The sequence below is a fragment of the Passer domesticus genome, chromosome 4, assembly GCF_036417665.1.
Source record: "Passer domesticus isolate bPasDom1 chromosome 4, bPasDom1.hap1, whole genome shotgun sequence".
NCBI classification, from domain to species: Eukaryota; Metazoa; Chordata; class Aves; order Passeriformes; family Passeridae; genus Passer; species Passer domesticus.
In genome coordinates, this window is record NC_087477.1 from 39,211,473 (window position 1) to 39,236,592 (window position 25,120).

The window sequence follows — 25,120 nt, forward strand, 5'->3', positions numbered from 1 at the left end:
CCAAGCCCGCTCTGAAAGCTCAGGGCACTGCTGACTGGGCTGGTGCTTGTCTAAAGTTCTTACAGTCCGCTACTAAGGCCACCGGAGGCAAATGCGAAGGAAAAGTAGGACCTCTCACCACAGAAGTGCATCCACCTTTCAGCAGCTTGGAACAGAGTCTTGCTTCTCATAATTAGATTTTAATGTTAGGACGCTTGATTACAAGTATAACACTTAATGCTACTTAGCATGAATTCTCTGTTTCTTTCCTTGTCACTTTCTTCTTCGCTCCTTTCAAGTGGTCCCTTCCTTTCTGTTGTTGCGACAGACCTTACAGACTTTGCACTTGGGGACTTCCACTGATCAAATCCATAAATTACATATCTAAGAGCTAGTGCAATAATCCTTTCAGCAAACAGTTTTAAGAGACTTGGAACCTCTCTTACAGGTAAAAGGCAAGGTCCTTGCTTTCCTGCTGAGGTGACTGTGGCCATTCACACAGAGACACTGGCCATTTGTCACCACAGAGAGGTGACAAAGGCACAGCAGAAAGTCAGCCCCTCATAAAACAGGTGCCTGCTCTTGCTATCAAACTGCAAAACCTGCTGTAGGATGGCACAGGTTCCTAAAAAAGGCTTCACAGCCCTGCAGTCCCCTGCAAGTGCAGCAATGTTAGTCACTGGCCAGTGTGTAGGTCTACCCAGAGCTCTTCCCATGTTCCTGTGCAGATGTATACAGACAAATTTGATACAATAATAATAATAATAATAATAATTTAATAGCTTTGCATTGTGGGACTGAATATGGTAATAAAGTTGTGTAGTCTGTCTCTTCAGAAACGGCTCAGCAAGAGCTGATGGGCTAGTTGGGGTTCCCCCTATGCTGCTTGTGAGGCCAGAATCAGGATGCTGCTAGAGTGAAATGGGTGGGCAGGGGATTACTAGAAATTACTTCTGAAAATGAATGGGTGTGTGAGGAGAGCCCTGAAAAATTGCTGGTGCAGAATCACCCCTAAGACATCAGCTACACAGGGACATGGCAGTTTTTGAACCAGTTTCACAAGGTGTCCTGAAAGCAAGGTGCTGCTGTATTTAATCCACTAGGCAAGGGGGAATACTTCAATAAATTAGAAACAACCTTTTATATTTTATTTTTTTTCCTTGTGTGTGTGCCTGTGTGTCCTCTGGACACTGGATTTTTTTTTTCTTTTAAAACTGTAAATAATCTGGTTTGTTTTTTGGGTTTTTTTTTTTCAAATTGAGTACTGATGTCTCTTGCCAAGATTTGTTGAATCCTTGCTTCTGCATTCCTAATGCTTCATGTGTTTGCCAGTCCACTCAGCCCTTCCAGGCAAGGAAAAGTTGAGAATCCACTTTTGTATGGTACAAACAGCATAACTTGACAGAAGAGAAGGAGTCTGAACAGCACATAGACAAAGGTGCTTGGAGCTTGGAAAGAGTTTAAACCTAATAAAGGACTTACATTAAGGCTGCCTGACCCCTGGACTTAGGAGGTAAAACTGTTTGCTCTGTGATCCTCATATAGATACAAGACAGGCAGCAGGATCAGACTTGCAGGGGACTGGGGTAAGTGATTCCACTGAGTAAGCAGGAAACACCACTGTGTTCATTTGTGGATGGGAAGAAGAGGAGCACTGTGGTTCTTCAGAATATGGGCACTGTGTCTGCAACAGGTGACACAGGACTAGTATTTGAAGGTACTTGGAACATAAACTTGGTTTTTAGTCGGGTCAACACTTTAGAGCCACTGCTGTTCTAAACTTGAACTACTGAGTTGCCAATGGCACTGCGTGCTCCTCTCCCATTCCAGGAGCCAAGCGTGTCGGTGGTGGTGGGCTTGGGCTACGCCTGCAGGGTCTGAAGCTTCCTCTGCACTTACAGTGGCATTCCTGAGTTCTTGCCCAGATTGTGCTGTTTGGATTTCCACAGTGCAGCACATGCTGAATCTCACAGTTTTAGCCAGACAATTGGAAGTGCACTCAGCCTCCTTCCTGCAGGAATACAGGACTCAGCTGAAATGCCTACATGAGCCTTGTTTTTCAGGAAGAGGCTTTGTGACCTTCTATAGCAGGAAGGAGGCAGCACTGACCTCAAGGCAGTGGCGAAGGATGATTTTTCCCTGGGAAGATTGTCCCATTTCTGGAGGAAGGCCTGTGAGTAACAGAGATAATTCAGGCAGTGTAGCTGATGCAGCACAGGGACAGATACATGATGTGTGCAAAGGCTGTATTGTAGACCTTGGCGGTAGTGCTTCAAATTCCTTCTGCACCACAAAAGCAAGTCTTCATGAGCCAGGAGAGTGTTTGAAAGGTGTTAGGTTGGCAGCAGCAGAGGGCTCTGAATGTCATTCTCCACCTTCCACATTTCTGGATCAGTATAATCCCAGCAGACAGCATTCGTTCTGTGTTGGATTTCCTGGCTTGTTGCTGTAGGCTGCTGTCACTTACACAGGACTGGAGAATTTACAGCAAGCCCTAAGGGTATGTAGGTTGGGTTTTAGGTATGGGATAAAGTGGTCTATGATGTGGCAGTGCAAAGGTTGGGATAACTGCTGTGCTGAGTGGTGAGGGCTTGAATTGATAGCCACTCCTTAGGCTAGGGAGCAGGAGTTGATGTCTGGCATGGGTAGCAAGGAAGCTAAAGCTTTGTATAATACTGAAAAGATTTGAAAGGGGTCATCTTCTTAACATCTTCTGAGTGAGGCATTGGAGAAGACAGTCTGTGTTGAGCTAGCAGCGTGGTGGAGTCTACACAAAAACTAGGGATCCTGCATAACAAAACTAGGGTTTTGTTATTTTGTAGATTTTTTTGTCAGTTCTGTGTCCTTTGCTTTGTGCAGAGGAATTTCTACAGCTGACATGGATTGTCTGGGCTTTCAGTCACTCAGAATTCTCAGTGTCTTCTTTGTCTCTTGCAGCTGAAGGACACTAAATTGAGATTGGATGACTGGGTGACAGATAAGAAGGAAAACAAAAAAAGGAGATTGGGAACCCAGGAGTGGAACAGCAAGGGATGTGTGGGAACCAATACAGCCCTCTCCATAAAGTGATATCCATTAATGACCTCATAGATGGCAATATCATTACAAATGCTTATGTTTTGTGTTTCAGCAGATCTGTTAGCTTCTCCTGAAGTGACATAATGCAGATCTTTGACTCTGAAACTGCAGTTGACAGTTGAATCCAAATTATGGCTTCAAAACACTGAAGTTGGCCACAGTCCACTTAATTTCTGTAATAGCCTAAGGCAGCTTTTAATAATTGACCTCATTTTCACAGAATCAAAATAGTTTAGGTTGAAAGGGACATCATCTGCTCCAGCCACTTGCTCAACATGCAAATTAATCTACCTTTATTATACTAAGATAAACAAAAAATCAATTTCAAGAAAAGAGCAAATGTTACCCGTTTCCTTCAGCCTGCATTTTGACTTTGATGAGTGGTGGGGAGTCTGGATTTGTACTGGGAAACATTTAGGTAATTTTACGAGCAGTTACTATTATTGTGGAATGTGTTAAAATACCTGCCTAGCTTTTAGATCTGGGGAACTGAACCAGATTGTAATTTTCCTCCACACATCAGAGATAGAATTATTAATCACTCTACTCTCGTGAGGCCAAATCTACGCCCATATGACTCCAGTGACACTACAGCTAGGGCTTTGGACACAGTGAGTTGTCTGGTGTTATGAGAACACAATAAAGCAGCACACTGCTTGGTGCACAAATAGGACCTTGCATTAAATTTATGTGGCTAAAAGCTTAGAAAATGCTGTATTTCACTTATAAATTGAAGGTACTTTTTTCAGAAACTTAGTCTGTCATTTATGGAAACACTTTTTAGGAGAGACATTCATTTTCACCTGGAAGGATTTCAAGAGAAGCTGTTAAACCAGTCATTTTTCCATATAGAAGTTCACTAAGTAGAGAAAGAACACAAATAGAGAGAATTTAACTCCTGCATATACTTCGTTTCCTTCTGCTGCCTTCCCACATATTCAGGCTCATTATGTCCCTGTGGCAACTCCGAAAGATATATAAATAGAAGAGAAATTCTAAATTAACCAGCTGCATATGTTTGTCCTCACTTTTAATTCTGCAGTCACATTGAAAAGTGCATTCCACAGTTTGTATTTTCCCTTTTCTATCCCTGTCCCTTACCAGTGCCATTCTTCCTTGCAAGTTCTTTCTGCACACATGTTGCAGGCATTCATCGCCTTGTCATTTGGAGTGGCACTCATCTCTAAAAATGTTGCTGTCTGCAACCTCTTTTTGGGAAAGCCATCATGGGTTCCCTTTGTAGGCAGTGAAGCCCAGAAGGCAGCTCAGCAGACCAGATGCAAGTTGGAGTAGGTTGAACTGTGCTCTTAATGCCTTTGCTTAGGCCTCCGTGGCTTGTGAAAGGAATGCAAGGTGCTGTCCTCGTCTGCAGAGATCTGTGCGGCAGTTTCCTGTATGTGGTGATGAGTGTGGCTTTGCTAATATTTAACTAATATTTGCTTGGTGTCCTTAGTCAGTTCACCTTATGTACACGGGTTCAGCCCCTAAAGATGTCCTCAGTGATGGAGCCGTCATTCCCGGGGGGGATGGTTCACTCATCCCACGTAGCTGCAGTCTCTGGTGACTCTCTGAGCTCTCTGCACTACACACAAAGCTAGGCAGCAGCATGTGACTACTGATTTCCTTTAGTCAGAGAGCACTGCTGGGGCTACAACGTCCCAATGGAATTGCATTAGAGGTTTCCTCTCTAAGTGCTGTGCCTTTCAGGATTGCTTTCTAACAGCACACCGAATGGTCTAAGTGGGGAAGGGAGTTTTAGCAAGCAGTCAGTCATCAATAGCATCCTGCTCTTAAGCCAAGGTAATGATGGCTAGTTTGAGTGTGCCTGCATTTTCCCCAAGTGCACGCAGGTCTGCTCTCTGAATGCAGGTGTGTGTACGTGTGCAATTGCCCTCATCATGTGCAGCCAAGGCAGGAGAACTGTATGTTTATGGAAACTGTCCTTAAGAGCGATTGCCTCTTGAAGGAGTAGAGCCCATATAAGAGGAGTGGGACTGTCTCCAGCCAGCCCTGGGAGACGATGCTGAGAGCATATTGAAAAGCTGTCTTCAGCAAAAGCTTGCCAGTTTAACAACTCTGTTCACTGTTCCTATTGCACAGTGGGCTCTTTGACGCAACAGAAAGAGCTGCCTTTTTTTTTTTTTTTTTTTTGCTTCCTCTTAAATCCGCCTGGCCAATTTAAAGCTTGTGGATATTTCTTCCCCCTCGGGGAAAGCTTATGTGAGGATTTTCTTTTCTAACAGTTCATTCCGTGAAACCATTTTTTTTCCTTGTTTGCTGTTAGAAAATGTTGGAGCTGAACATAAGGCTTTCATTGCAGGTCAGTGACTGAACTCTTGACCAAAGCATTTAACATTTGAGTGTTGCTTTAGTAAGCACTGTTGTATGGGAGGAAACAGCAAATTAATAAGGTTGTATCGTGTGAGCCCATGTGTGCCTACTACTGGAATAGGAATCTTTTTATGTCTCCAGTTCTGTGGTGATAAATTTGCAATCTTCCTTTTGTAGACAAATGTACTGAATTAATATTTTAGTGAGAATTGAGGTAATATCACAGTTAAGTCTATATTATCTAATTGCTGAATGTCTCTACTCCCTTAAAATGTAATAAATCATACTGTGCATTTAAAATATAAAAAGTTCTTGTCTTTTTATTTTTGCAAGGACTGTCTTTTTGAGCTTCAATTGTTTATTTCTTTTCTGCACACTTTACTGGAAGCATGTTATTCCTGGGCATATGCTGTCTGAAGGAAAGATAGTTATTTGGTATTTTGTATTTCTTCTTAGATTGCTATCAAGGGAACTAAGAAAGGATGTAGGCATATTGTTAATGTCTCTCTTCAAGCTGTATTTGAGGTAAGGCAATTTTCTATCCTTATCTCTGAAATTGGACTATGAAGTAGATGCGGTATTTATTTTCTTTATAGTTGCTAAGATTATCCTGTTGCTATTTGTTTTTCTTATTGATAAAATCTGTTTATACTTGTCACAAAACTGTTCCTTGTCTATATGAGACCTAAAATCCTGTATTTTTATTTCAACAATATCTACTACATATCTGCATGTTCCTATTAGCTTGTGTTCTCTGGATCAATGAAAGATCATTTTCGGTAATTGCTTTGGTTTTGTCCTCTGTCCTTATCACATTTTGTGGGAGTGAGTGGATTTCTTGACCTGGGTGGACAGTTCTTATGCAAACTTTGTAAAACTGAGTTTCAAATTGTTTCCACTGTGAATCACTTTCCTTGTAAGAGAATTACTTTTATGGTAATGTTTAACTTGAGTAGAATTGTTGTAAAACATATACAATGTGCTTTTTGTGTATTCTTTTTTAAGACCAGTCCAAATAAAATAGTTATTCATATCAAGCTGTTTACTTCCTTGTCTACTTAATGTTGCTTCTTACAGGAAGTATATAGCTTTAAAAGGTTGAATCATTATTTCTGAGCATCAGAATAGCTGAAAGGTATCACTGCAACATTGCCCAATGCAAATGCATTGAAAATAGATTTGTGTGGGAAACAACTATTGGTGAGTTATGATTAGTGCATGGGGAATTAGAAAATACTATTTCTTGTTCATATTTCTTTTCAAGCAATTTAAGAGCTAACCATTCAAGGGATGTTAATCTTTCTTTTCTGTATCAAGGTTACAGTTTTAATAATTAAAGATTTTTGTTCATGGTTTCTATAGTTTTCTCATTATTTAAATCAATCCATCTGAATATTTGGGGCATCTCTTACAAGGGGAGTCTGCATCTTTTAAGGCAGACATGCTGTTCTGCATGTTCAGAAACACTTTTGATGTAGCAAAATGTTTCAAATCTATCTTGTTTTGCTCCTCACATCTCTGAAGCTGTTTGCTGTTTGAATTCCACCTAGTGTTAGCTCCATTAAGAAGTGTCCTTTAGCAGTTTGTCAAGAGTTTTTCTTTACTTGGGATGGGGTAAGGAATGATAGAGGGCAGAGTTACAAAGTTACAGTAAACTATTTTTGTTTTACAGAACAAAAATATTTACCACTGTAAGCATTTACAATACTCGAATGAATAAATTAATTCTAAGGTGTTTTAAAACCCATTGAGGATTAACTTTCTTTAATCAACATTACACCAAATCTTATTATTTTCTGTCATCTTATTTTTTGGAGTTAGAAATCCATACCCTGTCACAGTGCAAATACCCACTTTATGTCTGCAACCTGTTTTCTACTGTAAAAAAAAAAAATCTCCTTTATTCCTTATTCTTAAAGTTATCTCAAGTCTAATGTTCCTTAAAAAACTTTAAATTAAGCAGTATAACAAACTAATGCAGTCTTTATAGAACATGTATTCTGAACAAGATAGATAGGATCTTGGATTCACCATCCCTGGCAGAGGGTGTATTGGGCTGCCCCCCTTCCCTTCTGATCTCTGGTTTGTTAGCCAGCACTGCTTTTCAAATCTTATTAGACTCCCACCACGATGTGCTGGCATTTCTATGGGCATTACCTTGACAGGAAACATGAATGGGGAAGTAGGATAAGTGATGTGGGTGGCTTGGTATGTTCTTTGGAATCTTTGAAATTGATGCAGTATCTTACTGGATTCGATCCTTCTTACTTCCCAAGAGTTACTGGAAGGTGTTCATTTTTCCCCATGATATTTGTGGTGTCAGCTTTCTACCTAGTCAATGTAGCAGAGCTCATGGCTTGCTATATTTCTCCTTGCATGCCCCAAACTGGGTTCCTGTTACCTGGTTAAGTGAATGCTTGTTTTCTTACCCCTGTGACCTGGTCTGTGTCTTGCCAAGGAAAGGCTAGTTAGTCTAAACCATGCACAAGTCAAGAGGGTTAAGTGGAAATGCACTATAAACTTTTGTTTGTAACAGTTTAAATCAGCAATGCACTTAGAAACACTTAAGAAAGATATGGACAAAAAACATAAGGCAAAAATGCTGAATCTATTTACACCTAGCTTCTATTTTCTTTCACCCTGTCCTGCTGACTTGATCCTCTTGTGACAAAATTTTTTTGTTTGCATGTAGCTTACCTTTCAGGTCACATCTACTGGAGAAAGCCTGCTCACAAGCCTCCATCAGTTAGTTACCCCCTGGTGGGAGAAAGCTCTGTCACACCACGTCTTTGTCCAGACCAGCATACCTCAGGCCATTTTCTGATTTTTGAAGAAACTCTCATTTTTTATTCAGTTGTGCTACAAAAGTTTTCAGACAGTGCAGTGTTAATCTTTCATCCCCAGCTGTTTTGTCTACCCAGATAAGATGTCATCATTGTCCTTAATGGTTTCCTTGTTAGAGACTCACAGATATCTTTATTAGTGTGGGTGTTACATTCTTATACTTGACTGGTTAGTCAAAATAGGAGTAAATGTCTTTATGTCCCTTTGGGGCTTAGTTTTCAGAAAAAATGTCTTCATGGTGAGCTGTATTCTCTACCAATGAATAAATGAACACATTCAATGTTATGCAGAGTTCTGTCTTTCTTCTGACATGGAGACAGAAAGTTGACTGTCAGAAGATAGCGGAGAGCTGTGTGTTTTTTTGGTTTTGTTAAGGTACCTCAGTTTTAGAGTAGTTACATTTCTGGGCTCTGTTTTCAGGTTCATCCCCAACAGGTTTATGTGTTTTAGGCTAAACTGTACTATGCTAGCCCAGTTCCATGCCAATGGGAATGACCTTAAAAGTACATTAGCATTGAACATTGTTTAAGGATCCTCTAGTTCCAACCCCTGTGCTATGGGCAAGGGCACCTTCCGCTAGATCAGGTTGCATTGCCTTGATAACAGAGAAATGTTACTCAGTCACTTGGACATGAGCATCATCCTCCTAAAGTAACAGAACAGTGATAGAAACTCTACTGAAGTTAAATCCTCGGAACTATTTTTTCCTTTTTCCTTTCCATTCTGTGTCTGACAGTGGTTTGGCAATTTACTGGCAAGAAGACATGGAACAATATGCACTCCAGCAACCTTGGAACAGTATGTAGATGCCCCTGGGAATTGTTTCTACTGGAGATGGTTGAGGCAGCAAGAGGTTTCTGGCTTGCTATTTCTTAAAAGAATTTTTTTTGTAGCTGACTCTATAAATAGTTGACAGTTCTTAAATTGAATAATCCCAGCTTCCTTTCCAGGATAAGAAACTGGATCAAGATTTTCAAAGCCAAAAGTCTGCAGCCCAATATATCTATTAATCATCTGCTTATAATGTAGCTCAGATTTTGAGACAATTCTCTTATTGTTCCTGTTTTGTGTATGGTGAAAAGACTCACATGGAATCTTGCCAGTGGGCCAGTGGCAGAACCAAAAGCTGGACTTATATGTCCTGCATTTTAGGTCAGAGTTTTGCCTACTAGATTATGTTTTATTGTATAGCCATATTTAGAAATTCTAATCACTTAGTTTTCAAACTAGTTGAGTGATCTGTAACTCTACCTGGTTTACTAAGAAATAATTTCTTTTGAAAGTTGGCTTAATAAATAATCACGGGCCAAAATGTACAAACCACAGGAGTGATTGAATATCCAAAGGCCTCCCAGGCACATGCACCAAGGCAGAAAGCTTCAGAGAGTTTCATGTTACCCAGACCAGTACTGATGGTCAGTGGTTTGTGTTGCACTCACATCTTTTGCTGGGATGTGAATGGTGAAAGGTGAGGAGATGTTATGTCACCTGTGCTGCCATTCCTGCTGCCAAGGTGGTGCTTCAACTATATCTGGGAGGGCAGAATATTTCAGTCTTAAAAGTGGGATTTTAATACTTGTGTAATTTTAAGATTTTTTCACAGCATTTTCCCCTATGAATTGATTTAATAGAAGGTAGTTATGAACGTGCTGGCCATGATCATAACAGAGTTAAGCAGAGCTACATGTGCCAGGGATCAATGGTAATCACTCAGTGAACCAAGTGGCTTCCAGTTTTGAAGGTGCATTGGGTTCTTTTGTTATTTTTTAGCTTTTGTAGCCAGTCACCCAACCCCTGATAGGACAGTTAGATTTCAGCTTGCCCAGACCAGAGTATGTCTATATTTGGGTTCTTTGCATTCATGTATCCTACAACTGATATTTTTATTAACATTTACAATGACCACGTACATACCGACTTTCTTCACAGGGGGAAACTTTGAGTTGTATTGATTCTGAAAGGAGGAGCTTTACATCAAATAGTCTCTCCCAAGTGTGCTTTTAATGTGAAGCCAGCATTTTAGAAAAACATTCCTCTTCAGTTAGAATAGTCTGAAAATAGAGGTAACAGTTTTGAAACACCCTTTTCACAGGAAACTTTGTATTATTTTATTTGTGAGAAGGTGTAGCCTTTAGATTTCAGGGAAGAGATTTAAAATAAACTTTGGGAAAACTTGTAAAAAGCTATTAGCAAAATATACAGTGGTGTGTATAGTGAATCATGTTATCTGCGCTGCTTTTTTCTCATCATACTGCTATTAAGTAAAAAAACTGTCTGAAGGGAATATGTAACACATCATAATGTTGCCTCTAATCCTAGAAAATTTAAACAGAAATATTTTAGATTAAGGAACTTGCTATGAAAGTAGTAGTTACTAGCTTAAAAATTGATAGAGATTTTTTTGAGCCACAGGGATAGAAAATGTGCCACTGACCTTTCAATTTACAGGATAGTGTAAGGTGATTTATGAGATAAAAGTTAGTGGTGAAGTTTTCTGATGCTTAATTGAACCATGTATATAAATTTATGAATTAATAAGCTATTCCAAAAATATAGCGGCTTTCTCTGAAAATTGTTCAGGAAATGAAAAGCACTTATGTAATGTTAAAGGAATGAAAGGAAAATTTTTAGCATTAGAGAAAGGAAAATAAAGCTTCACTCTAAAATCCTTAGGAACTAACTACACTAAAAAACTAGATCTTTGCAAATATAAGGTACCTGCAAACCTGTTTTGAGAACACATCTCAGAACCACTTAAAAATATTGTTATGAATTGATGGTCCTAGTTTTCAAATGGGGACAAAAACACGTTAGAATTCAATGGGCATGGATGTTTGCCTTTGTCCAGTATGGTTTAGACTTCATTTCTCTTCCTTGCTATCGGATCTGCCTTTTGCTATGAGAGCCAGGTATAAGAAGCTGAAGAAGGTTGCTGTTACATACCTTGTTTGCCAGCAGTCCCAGGGAGTGGCAGGAGAGACAGAGCTATATGGGGTGCCTGGATGTGCCATGTACTCCAGCTGCAGAGCTATGTGGGAAGCAGAGCACTTCAATTTCACCAAAGCACCTCTTATACTGGAGTGCTGGTTCTTCCTGCTTAGCACAGGTGGACAAGTGGACCACGTCCAAGGAAAATGAAGGCTTTTTTTTGTGATTTTACAGATGTATGTGACAGATTTTTTCCAGTAAATTCAGGGGTGTAATATTCTTACTTTCTTTCAAGCAGTTCATCTGCTTGAGTTGGTGAAAATGCGCTCATCTGGTGGTAAAGCTTTTTGGTTTTCCTACGGTACTTGTACATTTCTCATACTCTGATTAGAATCTTTTGGGCTATTTACTACTAAGGACAAAGCTTCAGAGCCCAAGTAAAAAAACCTGTCTGGCAGCTACTTAGTAATCTTGTAAACCTATTACACATCAAGAGCAAAAGAGACACAAAGGTGTGGATTAGAGTTATAAATTAGGATTTAAAATAAAATCTCAATTTTACCTCTTTCCTAGGAGAAAGGAGCCTGTAAAATGCATCTGAAAAGGCTTTGTATCTCAGTTGGAACCCTCTGGCATTTTACTGAAGAAATCTTCATTTGTTTTCTAACCTCCATCACTGATATCAAGGATTTTTCACTTGTTTAATATTACACTATGATTTCACTTTCATGCAACTCCAGCATGCCCTTTATGTGGGTCACATATTCCTCGTCCTCCTCTACATTGGTCTAGGATTTCTAATTATTTCCATATTCATGGAGCTCAGTCACTACACAGCCAATTGAAACAGGCAGGCTGCTCAATGTCTTTTCCACTCCAGGAGTAATTTAATCAGGGAGTGACTGCATTATTTTTTCAGAGAGCTGAACTGTGCGTGCCAGGTGATCTGCAGGGGAGAAGAGCATCATTATTAAAAGGCGTAGACGTTCCATGCCATTTGTGCTTCTGCGACCTGTAGTGCAGCTAACGGTACTGTCCTGATGTTTTTTCTCGTATGCATGAATCAAATGTAGTCAGTTAGAGGAGGTAGAAAAGAGGATGGATGAATCAGGGGACTATATTTATGCTGCATAAGACTGAGTTTCAAAGATGTTGCATCCTTCATTGTTGCTGTATTTGTTTTACAGAAGTGCTGGTACTCACAGAGCAGATTAAGTGTATTTCTTTAGTTTGTCTCTGAAGTTCCATCCTAGAGTTAAAAAATCTTACACAGAATTTTGATATTGGTACCTTCCCACATAAATATTTCAACTTTTATAAAGTGGCAAAGGAGAGATTTGGCTTTTGGGGGTAAAGTCATCAGGGAGTCCTTGCATCCATTATAGTCTTCATCTGGGCTGATTAATGTGCTGAAACAACCAGAGGGAATAGATAAGCCTTGGCTGTCATAGGTACCTTAGATCCATGAGGATTTCCTTCCACTGAGAAGAGCCAAATGGATGTCTCTTGCTATCAAAGGGAGTCCAAGGGAAGGGTAAGCTCTTTTCCAGAGTTACCAAGGAAAGAGAGAAGGTGTGAGTGAGGCAGATCACAGAGTGCTGGTGTCATAAATAGCTATGCTGTGTCAATTTCTTGCTGCTGGGGACTGTTATTTAGATGAATATCAGGTACAGCTGACAACTACGTTCTTCTTTGGAGTCCTTGGGCTGGATTACAAGCTTGTGGGCATGATTTCATGATGGAAGGTGAGGTGAGCATTGCCTTGGGAGTGCCACTGCAAAACTGTCCTGAGGTCCCCCGAAGAATCCCCTTTCAACCTGGTGTTCTATGATTATATGATTGCTCAGTAAGACTTTTCTGCTGTTTCTTTTAGGAGTTGTGTTTTCACTTTTATGTTGTCTTTCAAAAAGATAGAAATTGAAAAAAATCTATGGATTCAAATAATGAGAGTTAAATTGTGTCCACTGCTCCTCTCAGCTGAGTACGCACCATCCTTAAGGTGACTGGGGATAAAATCATCTGACTCTGAAAGTCACAGAGGCAGTTGGACTCTGTCTAAAGGATACTTGAACCTTTACAGTGGCATGTTAAAAGCTTTCATGTTGGTCTAGACTTCTTTAATTTCTTGTTTCCTCACTGCAGCTGCCATGGGCATCTCCAGTCTGGGCACATTTTCTCCCTCCTATTTGAAGAAAATAGACATTTTCCAATTAATATGTATGATAACATACCTGTGGAGAGGGAAAAATTCCCACCTTCTAGAGGTGATATTCTGATCTAGAGGTGAATTCTGATCTTTCACCTTAAGGTTTTTGGAGAAGTAGTATTCAGTGTATTAATAATTATGCTAACTCTTACACTGCTAGGGTTGAATCTGGATTGTCCAGTTCCAGATGCATCTCAGTTCAATATATTGTTAAGCTTCCTTGCATGATAGTCAGTGAAGAGAAGAAGCCACAGCACATTATTTCTTCTTAAGTACATATCCACTTCTGTTTATTTTCATCATCTTGTCTAAATGCATAATACAGTGGGCATCATCATTATTGTCTTTGCTACAGCTGGAAATACTAAGAAGAAGACAGGGAAATGACTTGCATGGGATCATCTTACCTTCAGGAAGGAGACTTGGCTTGTATATGCTGCTGTTCCGTCTTATAACACAGTGACATGTATATCTGTCATCTAAGAATTGATCAGGACTATCTTCCAGACCAGTTTCCAGACTCTTTTGCCTTTGGAAGGATATTGGAACCTGCATGTGATGACCTAGAAAGTGCAGTAGTGTTTTGGAAAGTTCTGATGTGCTGCACAGTGGTCACTTCAATGCACTGAGAGCTTTTGCTCTTTCTTCCAGTGTCCTTTGGTTTTTGCTCTATGGCCTTTCCTCAAGAGGGGACTTACTTCCCTATGTGAAAGCTGTAGTGTACTTTTGCCTGCTGAATGATACAACTTCTGAGCTGTTGCTCCTCAGCTTATGGTACACACTTGCTACTAAACTTTTGGTCTTTCTCATCAAACTGATGTGTATGGTCAGTAGCAGTTCAAGGCAAACATTTCAGATCTCTTAGGACTGAAACAACAAAGCCAGGCCAAACTTTTTTATTGCAAAAGGCAATTTCCCTTCAGTTATACCTATTTTCTGACTAAATATTTATTTGTATTCATTGGATATTACATCTTTTTTTCTAATTTTGATCTCTTTTTAATTTTTTATCCTCTTTCATCTTGCTGGTGAAAGAGGATAAAAAATTCATTAAAATGAATTCACTTGCATTCATCAAGATTGTATCAAGGTAGAGGAGCAGAATTTCTAAATTGCATTGTTGTTTTTCAGATCAGAATGCAACTATGGCATGAAAACTTATCAGTAGAGACGATCTGTTGCAATTCACAGAGGAAAAAACAGCTGATGTCTTTGTGTTGTGATACCTACGTCAAAATTAAGGCCTGAGTCTGCATTTGATTCTACACAAGCTGCAGCTAGAATTGGATTTTTGACAGTCCCCCAGGCTAAAACTGACATGGAGGTGCCTTTGTTTTCACAAGTTCCAAAATAGCTGTTTTAAAATTACTCCAGAGAAGGCTGAGGTGATACTGGAGGTAACACAGAAATGAAAAGCTTCTGTCTTGCCCAGTGTATTATTCATCAAACCTAGCATACCAAAGTGGGCTGCAGTATCACCACTCTAATATATTGACACTTATTGTCCATACTGCACTTCTGTGTTCTCATCTATTGAATAATCCTATTTAATGCCCACAAATGTCAATTTACACTGAAATCTGGTAGGTCCCAGTAATTTAATTTTTACTCCTGCTGAGACAAGACAGCTATTGTATATTGTTATGTTTCTGCCTTTCTGGTGCTTCATACTTTGTGTCCTCATACCTGTCTCCAGAACACAGTTCCTTTTTCTGAATATCTGCTTTGGTCCAGGTTTTCACCAAGTGGACAGCCTCCCTCTTAGGCTGGCCTACATTGTGATGTTCTGACCACAATAATTTTCATCTTTCCTCAGGTATTTCAGTATGTGCAGTCCTGTCAGCCTGGACTTGAAGTCTCTTTCTAGGGTTCATCTGATTTCTCCTATTTTTTTCTCTGTCTTGATGCCTGATTAGTTTGATACAGTTCACATAACTGTATTGTGATTCTAACTGCATTATTTCTGAGTAATCCAAGACATGCAGACCAACATTTTATTTTCAGTGGAGTAGTAACTGGGGAAGAGGTCTAGTTTGTCTTCGCAAATATATTCAGATGCAATCTATATTGTCATACATTATTTATGCAAGGATAGGCTGAAAAGCTTCTGAAAGATGAAAAATAATAATAAATTCCCATGAAGTGATGTTAGGGTGCTTGGCAAGCAGTACATATATGTGCCATGGCCCTGAACTTCCACATGGTAGAAGGAAACACAGTGAGGCTGACAGAGATCAAAGAAGTAACATTGATAACCTATAAAGTACTGGCAAGACCCTCTTCAGTTTCTGCAGAGGAATCTGGGTTCAAGCTTTCTAAGGATGTTTATTGTTCTCTGTCTCAGAACCTCAGTTAGTAGTCCAGAGTGCTGAGCTGAGGTGTGCTTTTGGTCAGAGAGCAAGCGCAAATTTTTGCCAGAAATTTCCTCAGAAAATGATTATTCCATATGGCTTGTGGGAGATATCTAGGCTATGTTTTGACCTTATATTTCAGGCTCTGTTGCTGCTCACCATGGCAATGGGAACATAAGTGGGGAAATGCTGGTTGTAAATAAGCACTGATGCCTCTGATTCAACTGCATCATGGGACAGGTGACTAGGAATGTCTGAAGTGCAGAGCTATGGGCCTGGGGAGGGAGACAAACAGTCAAAAGTGTACAGGGAGGCAGAAAGCCAGATAGAAACACCTGCCTAGGGTCAGAGAGAAGGACTAAGTTTTCTAAGATGAGGATATGTGGGGATGTGTCCTTTCAGACGCTTTCTTTTTTTCCTGCCCTGGTTTATTAAGTTCCAGTAAACAAATAAAATATGTTCTCTTCTTGATGTAGCTTGGCTGAGTCACTACATTTCGTAACAGTCAGAGGTGCCCAGAAAGTTTGTTGTAGCTGGATTCAGGCCTTTTGGACTTGCTCAGATAAATACATTTGGTGGAAAGAGGAGTGTTAAGAGCTTTCTAACCCAGCCTACCTTTGGGAAGAACAAAAGCTGGTAGAGGATGCACAGGGAAAATAAGAGAGAAAATTGAGTGAGGATCCCTGTGCACTCATCACTCCTTCCTGGGAAGAGGTGTGGTTCTCATCCAGGCCCTGCTGAGCTCTCTAAGGCTCTCCTGATGTTCTCTGCAGATATGTACGTCTTGAACATGTGGGAAATTTTGTTGTTTTGTTGGGGTTTTTTTCCCAAACACATTTCAGAATCCAGGCCAGCTGCTACAGCTGCTTCCTTTCAGCAAAACCACTTCAAACCATGTTGAGGTTTTGTGGCTCTTTGCAGCTGCAAACCTACTCACAGCCAATTTCCTCACATTACAAGGGTATTTTAGCAACATAGTAATTCTAAGTGGTTCCACAAATGCCTTCATCTTTTGTCTCCATTTGTTTACTCCTCACTTCTTTCTTCCAAACATGTTTTTCCATCCCTTTAGCAAAGTGGGTCCATATAGCTCCAACAAAGGTATATCAATGCTGATGGTGGAGACTGGAGGAGGACAGCACAATCCACCATTTAACCCAGTCCCTTCTGATTCCTAGGATAGAGGTTTCAGGTTTAAGCAGAGTGGTTTGTTTTCTAACAACCATATGGCTTCTTTGCATGCATGTGGGCTGAGCATTAAGCATCAGCAATCAGAGCCTGCTAACAGCCTGATGCATTAGGAAATCTAGACTGTGCTGCTTGTTTACTTAGACTGTAAATGTCATCTTGGCAAGTGATCTCCTGTCTTGCATACACAGTTTGTAAGTTGATTGCTGAGCTTAAATGGCATCAGCTGGGTAATGAATTCTAAGGTTTGTGTTTCTGTTCATTAGTGACCCTGTGCACATGACGCGAAGGTACGAAGCACCTCTGAAGCTCCTTGCAGATGTTCAATCACAGTGTATGTGCTGAGCTGATCAGAGGGATTTGACATTTTGATACTGAATAGATTAACTAAAGGCTAAAAAAATATTACTGTAATTTTCAATGAAGTCAGGGCATGGACTGGTCTAAGTAATGGCTCTGATCAGATGGAATACTTGCAATGTTCATTAATAGCAGTTACTACTGCTGAACTGATGTTTTGGACTGACAAAATGCTCTACAGAGAACCAGTACTGATTGACATTCAGCAGATAATACTGTTCTTTGCCTTGAAAAGAACATTATTATTATTTTTTCCTTTAAAAATGAAACTAAAACTTCCACAATCAATCATTATGACCTTGGTAATAATTTAGTTTTTCCATTTAGGTGGTACATAAATATCCTTTGCATTTTTTTTCTTTCAAGTACTTTGGGAAATAAGACAAACCCTAAGTCTCCTGATACCAAATCACAATGGCATTCCAGAATAAAAGGGAAAATTTTTGAGAACATGCCCACTTATAGGGGGGAAAGTAGCAAAAGTTAACTAAATGTATCCACAATAAAGCTCTAAAAATAATTTTCATGTTGTGTATGCACTTTTGAAATATTCCAAGGATGCATAAAATCAGATGTGTGAAAATGTTTGCTTTCCATCACCACAGCTGATTTGCTTTTAGTAGGAAATTACAATTTGTAAATTCTTTCTCATTTGATTTCTCAGTAGTTACTGAAGTCAATGGTGTGGCTTCTTCATGTTATCTGACAAGTGTTAATAAAGCGTTGTGTCAGTGTTCTTGATTTTATGTTTCCTTGAATACAGAGTATTTTGTCTCTGGCACAGGTAAGTGTGTCTTGATGGTTTTCAGTTACAGTAGAATTAGTAGTACATATTACAAATGTTCCTCTTCTGGTATCATGTCATCATTACCTTAACTCCTTGTGGAACTTCCCTTTTTTTCAAAGGAAAAAAAACAGTGACCATCCCAGTAATATTCTTTTTATAAGATTTTTTTTTTGTTAATGTTTCCATATCTCTCTAATGAAATTCAAAGTTGAGCTCTACTTTCACAGCAAACCATCTCCTGTTAGCATCTCCTTTCAAGTAGTCTGTGCACTGTTTTAGTTGTGTGAGAAACCTTATCTAGATACCTCACTGCTACCCTGCTACCCCTGAAAAAAAACCAGTGTGTCCTTTAGAAAGCCTCCTCAGTGTTCCCAGGGATGGATGCAGTGTTTCCAGCTGAGATTTATCAGGTGTTTATTATACCAGGAAATGGCCATGCTGGGCCATCAAAATCAAGCACTTCTGGTGTAGAAAATGTTTAAACTGTACAACTGGGCTGTCTTCTGCAGGTGTGGTGGAAGCCTTTTCTCATAATTTTGTGATTTCTTTCTGGTCAGCTTTGCAGACTGAAGTGGATCACACCTGAGAGCTGACCTGTCTAATGAGCATAGCCTGCCTCTTGCAGTGTTGTGCTAAAGTGATAGCTTGGGTTATCACTTGTGCTAAAGTGAGAGTGGGTTTGAGCTGAGGGATCGCTGTGTTTTGCCAGTGCTTTGGAGCATAAGCAGTTGAACTTCATTTCTTTTCAGGCCATAAAATGTGCTGCTAACAAATGTTCTATGGCATGAGCCTCTAGTGCAGTTTGTGCTCAGAGAAAGGATCTTAGATTGAACTACTCTGGAAAAGGAGGCTGCCTAAAAGAAAATCTTCCCACCCATTACATCTAGTTGTCTTTAGTTTTGCCCCCTTTGGCTGGACCAGGACCAGGGACCTATATCTAGAGGGACTTCCATGCGCAGTTCAGCATCTGAGGAAGCCACTTCTCAGCTGCTCGTGTCTCTTCAGGCTGGGAATCCTTTTCTGCCTGTGCTAATGGATATAGAAGGTCTATCCTATAACTGCAGCCTGGGGGTTTTGTATGTACCTCACATTAGCTCTTCAAATTCCTCCTAGTTGCTGCTATGTGACAGATTCATGTGAAATTCCAGATCTGCCAACAAATGAGGAACCTTACTGTGTAGCTGAAATATGTGCACAGTATTTAGTTTTATACTCCTGATTTAATGGCTAGATGAGATTACAGAGTTCTAATTTCAAGGTATTCACCATTTTCTTACCCTTTTTCCTCTGTGCTGCAATCATAGTTTGTACCATATTTAAGGTTTCCAGGCTGATTGCCATGACTGATGTGTCATTTCATTAGACCAGCCAAGTTGGTTCTGCCAGGGCCTCTGAAGTGACCTGAACATCTGTTAGGGAGAAAGAAGAAGCTGTGAGCCACCATCTGGTATTTGATGCTTTGCTGTCACAGCAAATTCATTGAGGGCCTAACTGTACCTGACTTCTACTGTGCCAAGTGTTGAACAGTAAGGAACACAATTGCTCTGGGAAGGTTTGCTGGGGAAAGATAGAAAATGGATAGGAAAAACACCTAGAGAGTGTGCAAGGAATGATAGGAAATTGTGTGGCTTTCATCTGGAGTAGACCCCACTGCCTGGGAGCCTGGACATTCTGAAAGGAATGCAGCAAGACCCCAGGTAGAGCAGTTGGCTCCAACATCACTGATAATGATGGCAATATTTGCCTCTGGAAGTTGGGATTAAATTGCTTTATTTCTTTAACCATCTGTTTGAAATAGCTTCTTACCATCTTTTTTCTTTCATCCACAAATTACTTTTATATCAATATGCTACATTTTGCTGTTCTAAGAGCTTCTCAACGGCTTGCTATTTTTAGGCTTGTAATAATGGATGCGTGCATGACTCCTCAGCTGGCAAGCAGCTTGTTAACTCAGACTGGTGCCTGGTTCTTGCTTCTTTTTATATTTTGAGTCAACTGTATCTTTTGAGGTAGAATATCTGAAATAAAGGAGAAGTAGGTGTATAAAACCAAAGGGGAGGGCAAAACCATCTGATTTTTGTTATATTCTTTCCCTTTTCTGCTGAGTGCATCTTGGGTTGGACTTGCTGGAGATACACTGAACTATTGCACTGTTCAGGCTGGCTGATGATTTGTAATCTTGAAGAAGTAACTGAAGTTAGAAATAAACTGAATAAACAGTAGGACACTGGATTAGTCTTACAGGGGGCAAGTCAGTGTGTAAAAGCTATCAGGAGGATTTCCACTCCATAGCATGTTACCTTAATTCAGTTGTGGCAGTAAGAACACACTGTAATTATGTAAAATAAGTTAATTGGCATTGTGTGATGATGGCTCTTCAGGTGATTAAGTTAGCCAGGTAAATTCCCTGGGCTCCCATCAGGAATGTGGGTGGATGGAGTCCAGAAGACAATTCAGGAGGTAAGTGCAGGAGCCTGACCTTAGGTAATGTAATAAATGAGATCTCTCAGCAGCATGTCTCTTACAGTAAACAAGGGAGAGTTCTGCCTATGACTGTCTGCAAGATAATCATGTTATTTGAACTTTCCAGTTATTTATATATAATACACTTTTCTTTGTCCTTTTTTACTGCAACTTAATAGAAGTATTGATCAAGAAGAGTAGCTATTGAAATTGGTTGTTCTCTTTCAGAAGCAGCTAAAAGCAGTACCTACACATGTAGTAGTATGCAACTTCTCTGACAAAGAGATGGGAAAATACCAATTTTGTAGCAATGGAAGTCAAAATCGGGGTAAAAATCCAGAGGAGTAACGAAGGAAAGTAACATTTCCCAAACAGAAGAATTGTTTCTTGTGCATATCTGCAAAAATACAAACTTATGCTTAGGGAATAAACTGATCATCAAAATCACAAATTTATGCTCAGGGAATAGATTGATCATCAAAATCACAAATATTAAAAATATTTCTTTGTTATGCAAGATCTTTTTTTCACCTTCCAAAGCACATGGTATCCTCTAAGAGTTGCAATGTAAACCTTTACATAGATGGCTGATGTCATCTGCTCTATCAGGCAGTTTCCTTATCTATATTCCTTTAAGAACGTAGGGATTTCCCACAGCTTCTTCAATTTCACTGAGTTTTTGTCATGCTTTCAATGCAAAATTTGTTGTCAAGGGTACATGCCACAGGAGAGAATTAAACCACCAAAATCCCCTGTGCATGCACTGACCTAGTGCTTAAAAATTCTCCCTCTCTGTGAATTTTGTTTAATCCAGGTATGACTTGCTTTTTATCACATGGTCTACATCCACATGCCGACACATTTGCTCATATTTCATTCTTTCCTGTAGGAACTTTCAGCTGCTGTTTAACACCTAACATGTTCCACCAACAGTTACTTTCCTTCCTCTTTTAGACAAAAGGCTGTTAAATTCTCTTGACATTTGTCCTTAAGATGCCAGTCCTGGAAAACACTCCCTATTACTTTGACTGCAGTTGGAAAAAGGAGATGCTTTTTCATCCATAGGAGAAGGATTTTTCTTTTAGGGGCTAATGAACTATTTGCAGTGACATTTCACTGCTGCTTCTAATAGCCCCTGTTGAATCCTTACTCTGTGATAATAGAACAACACAGGGAAAGAAAGTAGTGGAGATGTAGGGAGTTAAGCTGAGTTAAGCTGTCATGAGCTGGTGCTGAAAATGTTATGATTTTAATATTCCACAGAGAACTGTGGAATATTATAAGGGTCTTAATTCCCTTTCTCCAATGGAATAGGAGAAAACTGTAAAGGCACAGCAGCAATTAATTCTTTTTGTTTCATTAGCTTACATAGCTGTGCCAGCACACATTCTAGCCAATCTTTGTTAAAATAAAAATAATGCCTGTCATCTGCAGACAGGTTTCCATGTGGAGAGAAACAAAGACTTAGTAGCCTGAAGCTCCAACTCATAAGGAAACTTCTTTTCTTCAAGTATTCTGGAGGCTATTACCTACCAGAGATTACACTTTTTTCTCTATTCCTGTTTTCTGAAAAACATTGCACCTAAGGAACAAGGATAAGCAGAAAACTGTTTTCTTTGAAAAAAATTTACCTATACTTAAAAAAAAAAATGTTTGCATCAACTTTGATACAAAGTTACATTAAACCAAGTCAGATACTTTCATGGACAAGGAGGAAAAATGTTACAGATCGAAAAATCTTACAGAAAAATGTAAGATCGTATTGTGTGCATTATTTCATAACTTCACATTAAATGGTTTTGCTTCTGATTGAAGCCTGAAGTTCTTTCAAGGGATAGGCTCTTTGGAACTTTTCAGGAAATGCTGAGCTGACTGCAGGGTGTACCTCTCCTGTTTAACAAAAGGGGAAAAAAGGATAGCTCTTGCTGGTAGGGGAAACGGGCTTTATTTATGTTATCAATCAGCTCTGTGTTAGAGAACCAGGATGCCTCTCGTGTGAACTGTTAACATTTAATGTGTTTCTGGCTGGGTTTAAAAGCTACTGACAATATGCAATAACTACAATTAAAATCTTCTTAATAAACTACAGTTTTAATCTCAGATACCAATAGAGTCAATGAGGGAAGTGAAATTTCTTGAAGAACAATGAGAAATTATGTTCATGACGGTAATTTGGCATATGAGAGAGGTGTAAAATCAGATTGCTTGTTTGAATTGAGGTATCTTATAAAGAAATTGAAAGATAGATTCCATTTTTAATATGATTTGAGGATCAGAGATGAAAACCAAAGTAACTGTGAGCAGGTGTCTCATTAACACTTGAAAATGTGGCTTAGTTTACTTACATAAATGATATAGAAATGTGAAGACATTTTTCATAAAATTAAAAGAATTTTTTTTTCTTGTAGCCATTTGACCAAAAGCAGTTTTCTGTGGACTTGTGTGCATTCTGACAACTTCAAAGATACAAAAACTGACAGGAATTGGAAATTTGAAGCCCTGTGATTTGTTAAGTTAAAACAAAGTAGTTATTCTCAGCCTATTGAAATATTTTATTTAAAAAATAAATCGATATAAGTGATAAAATATCACACAATGATAAACATCTTCATTCTGTTGAAATCAACTGACCTGAATGAAAGTTTGTAGACAGCTGTGTTTTGCAAGATAGTTCTTTAATTTTTGGTTGTCCTCAGGTTTGGGGTTTTTTAAATTCCTTTTTGGAAGGAGAATTTCATGGTCAAATGGATAGAAGACTGTATAACATTAAATATAAAAATGCCTTCCTTTATTTCATCTCTGCCTAGACCTTTTCTGCAAAGACTTTGCTATGATTTATCTTTTCAAGTTCCCATAGTAAAGAATTAGCTAGTTTAATGATAAAGGTGAATTCAGTAAAATTCAAGTGAGCCCCAAATTAAAAAATGGAATAATTGTTTGGAAACTTCTTTTAGAAAAAGAAAACTGTTTTACTGAAATAACTGAAAGAGTTTGGGCTTTTCAAAGAATTGCTAGGAGATGGTTTCCTGGTGTATCAAGGAAATGCTGGGTCTTTGACCAAAACCACGGATCAAAAGAGTGGTGATGAACGAAAGGAGACCTTGTGGCATGTTATTTCCAAGTAAGCACTAACCTGGAGCAGGAAGGATGTGGGGGCTGAGTCAGGTCCCTGGCCCCTTCCTGCCAATCAGTACAGGCCAGACTGACAGCAAAATGCAGAGCAGTGCAGCTGGGGTCGGTACATGAGCTGTGAGAGCTGTTAATGCTGCATGTGTTGGTGCTCTGTGCAGAGCCTGGGTAGCTTCTCTAATACTGAGCCAAGCTGCAGTTGTTTTCTGGCTTCCTGATTATTAATTCGTAGTCCTAAACTTGATTTTCTCCTGTAATGTAAACCACAGATTAAAAGTCATTTTGGTCAGCAAAATTAGTTCCTATCCTGCTAATTCTTGCTGAGCCTAGATAACCCACCTAATCATTAACACCTTAACTGTCAAAATGTTTTTTCTGTTGTCTCTGTTGATCTTAATTTTTTATTTAAAGCTCTGTATTGATACCACGCTACCCAGAAAATTTAATTTCAAGTACAAGGAGCTCAAAATTTAGAGCTCTGCATTGCAATAAGAATATAACATTAGACTTGTGGAAACCAGATGTCTCTTCTCAGTTTCCACATGCTGGACTCAGGAAGGAGGAAACCTCTTCCCCTGCCAACTCTGCTAGAGTTAATGAAGTTCAAGTCCACATCTAGATTGGTACAGAGCATTCTAGCTGTACCAGGGATTTCTGGCAAGGAGAAGAAGACATAATCTCCAGGTCAGGCTGGATTGTTTAAACATCTTAAAACTCTGTTGCTACCTTACAACGACCTTGATGGAATAGATACCTCCAGTCACTGTAACTTTACTTTATCATCTCACAGCCTTTCTCAAATCAGGGGGCTTTCACTGCACTGTGCACTTATAGCTGAAGGGCTGGACTGGCAGCTAAACATATGAAAGGTTTTATAGCCTTGACTAAAGAAGTCCTAGTTAAATACTGAAAGAGACACAAACTGCTTTCCACCCTGCAGCTCAGCCTAGCTAGGCTTTCCTGTTTCTGAACACAACTTAGTTATGCACAGATAAATGATGCTTTTACTTAATTAGATAAGTGCTAAACCTTCCCTGATTCATGATCTACATCACAGGTGTGCATACACTGGGCTTCAGATTTCATAGAAAGTCTGGCTGTGGTACTTTGGGACGTACATCTGGCAGAATCCTTGGGGTTCCTTGCATAAAGTGACATTAATATGAACTTTGTACAAGAAAATGTTCTTATAACAGTCATGAAGAGACAGTTCTAAGCCAACAAGCATTCACAGAGTGTCCCCACATCAGTGTAGATCTGTTCAACTTTAAAAGGCCTTGCTGCTGCTGACTTTTTACTTTCATAAAGCTGTGGTCATCTTCATTCTTAAAAGGAATGGCTGTTCATTCCTGTGGTGTGAGTCAGTTTTCTTTTGCTTGTGTAAATCATGGAGGGTGCATGTCTAAACATTTCAAAGTGAAATAACAGCATTTTTTTCCAAGTCCAGAATTAAATGGATGAGCAAAATCTATCCCA

The 25,120-nt window shown here is 39.4% G+C and overlaps 2 protein-coding genes across 12 annotated transcripts in view; one reads left to right on the plus strand and one right to left on the minus strand.

Moving 5' to 3' along the window:
- Positions 1-761: 761 nt before the first annotated feature.
- SH2D4A (SH2 domain containing 4A) overlaps positions 762-25,120 on the minus strand; it is a 58,044-nt gene continuing 33,685 nt past the window's right edge. For 2 of the 8 annotated variants that reach the window (XM_064417257.1, XM_064417247.1), the window contains 2 exons: positions 23,649-23,895; positions 19,329-19,461 (listed from right to left, as the gene is read on the minus strand). In XM_064417257.1, the coding sequence (XP_064273327.1) occupies positions 23,866-23,895 (30 nt within the window). In that variant the 3' untranslated portion in view covers positions 19,329-19,461; positions 23,649-23,865. Of the gene's footprint in view, positions 5,436-5,681; positions 8,248-10,146; positions 10,284-11,175; positions 13,343-19,328; positions 19,462-23,648; positions 23,896-25,120 lie in introns of those variants that run through there. The other 6 variants (XM_064417253.1, XM_064417254.1, XM_064417252.1 and 3 more) reach the window with 6 other exon arrangements.
- Positions 5,226-25,120, plus strand: part of CSGALNACT1 (chondroitin sulfate N-acetylgalactosaminyltransferase 1) — a 39,529-nt gene continuing 19,634 nt past the window's right edge. The window contains exons 1-3 of one of the 4 annotated variants that reach the window (XM_064417241.1): positions 5,226-5,377; positions 5,845-5,913; positions 12,080-12,189. The gene's annotated coding sequence lies outside the window, so the exon portion shown is untranslated. Of the gene's footprint in view, positions 5,378-5,844; positions 5,914-6,451; positions 6,589-12,065; positions 12,190-25,120 lie in introns of those variants that run through there. The other 3 variants (XM_064417240.1, XM_064417244.1, XM_064417242.1) reach the window with 3 other exon arrangements.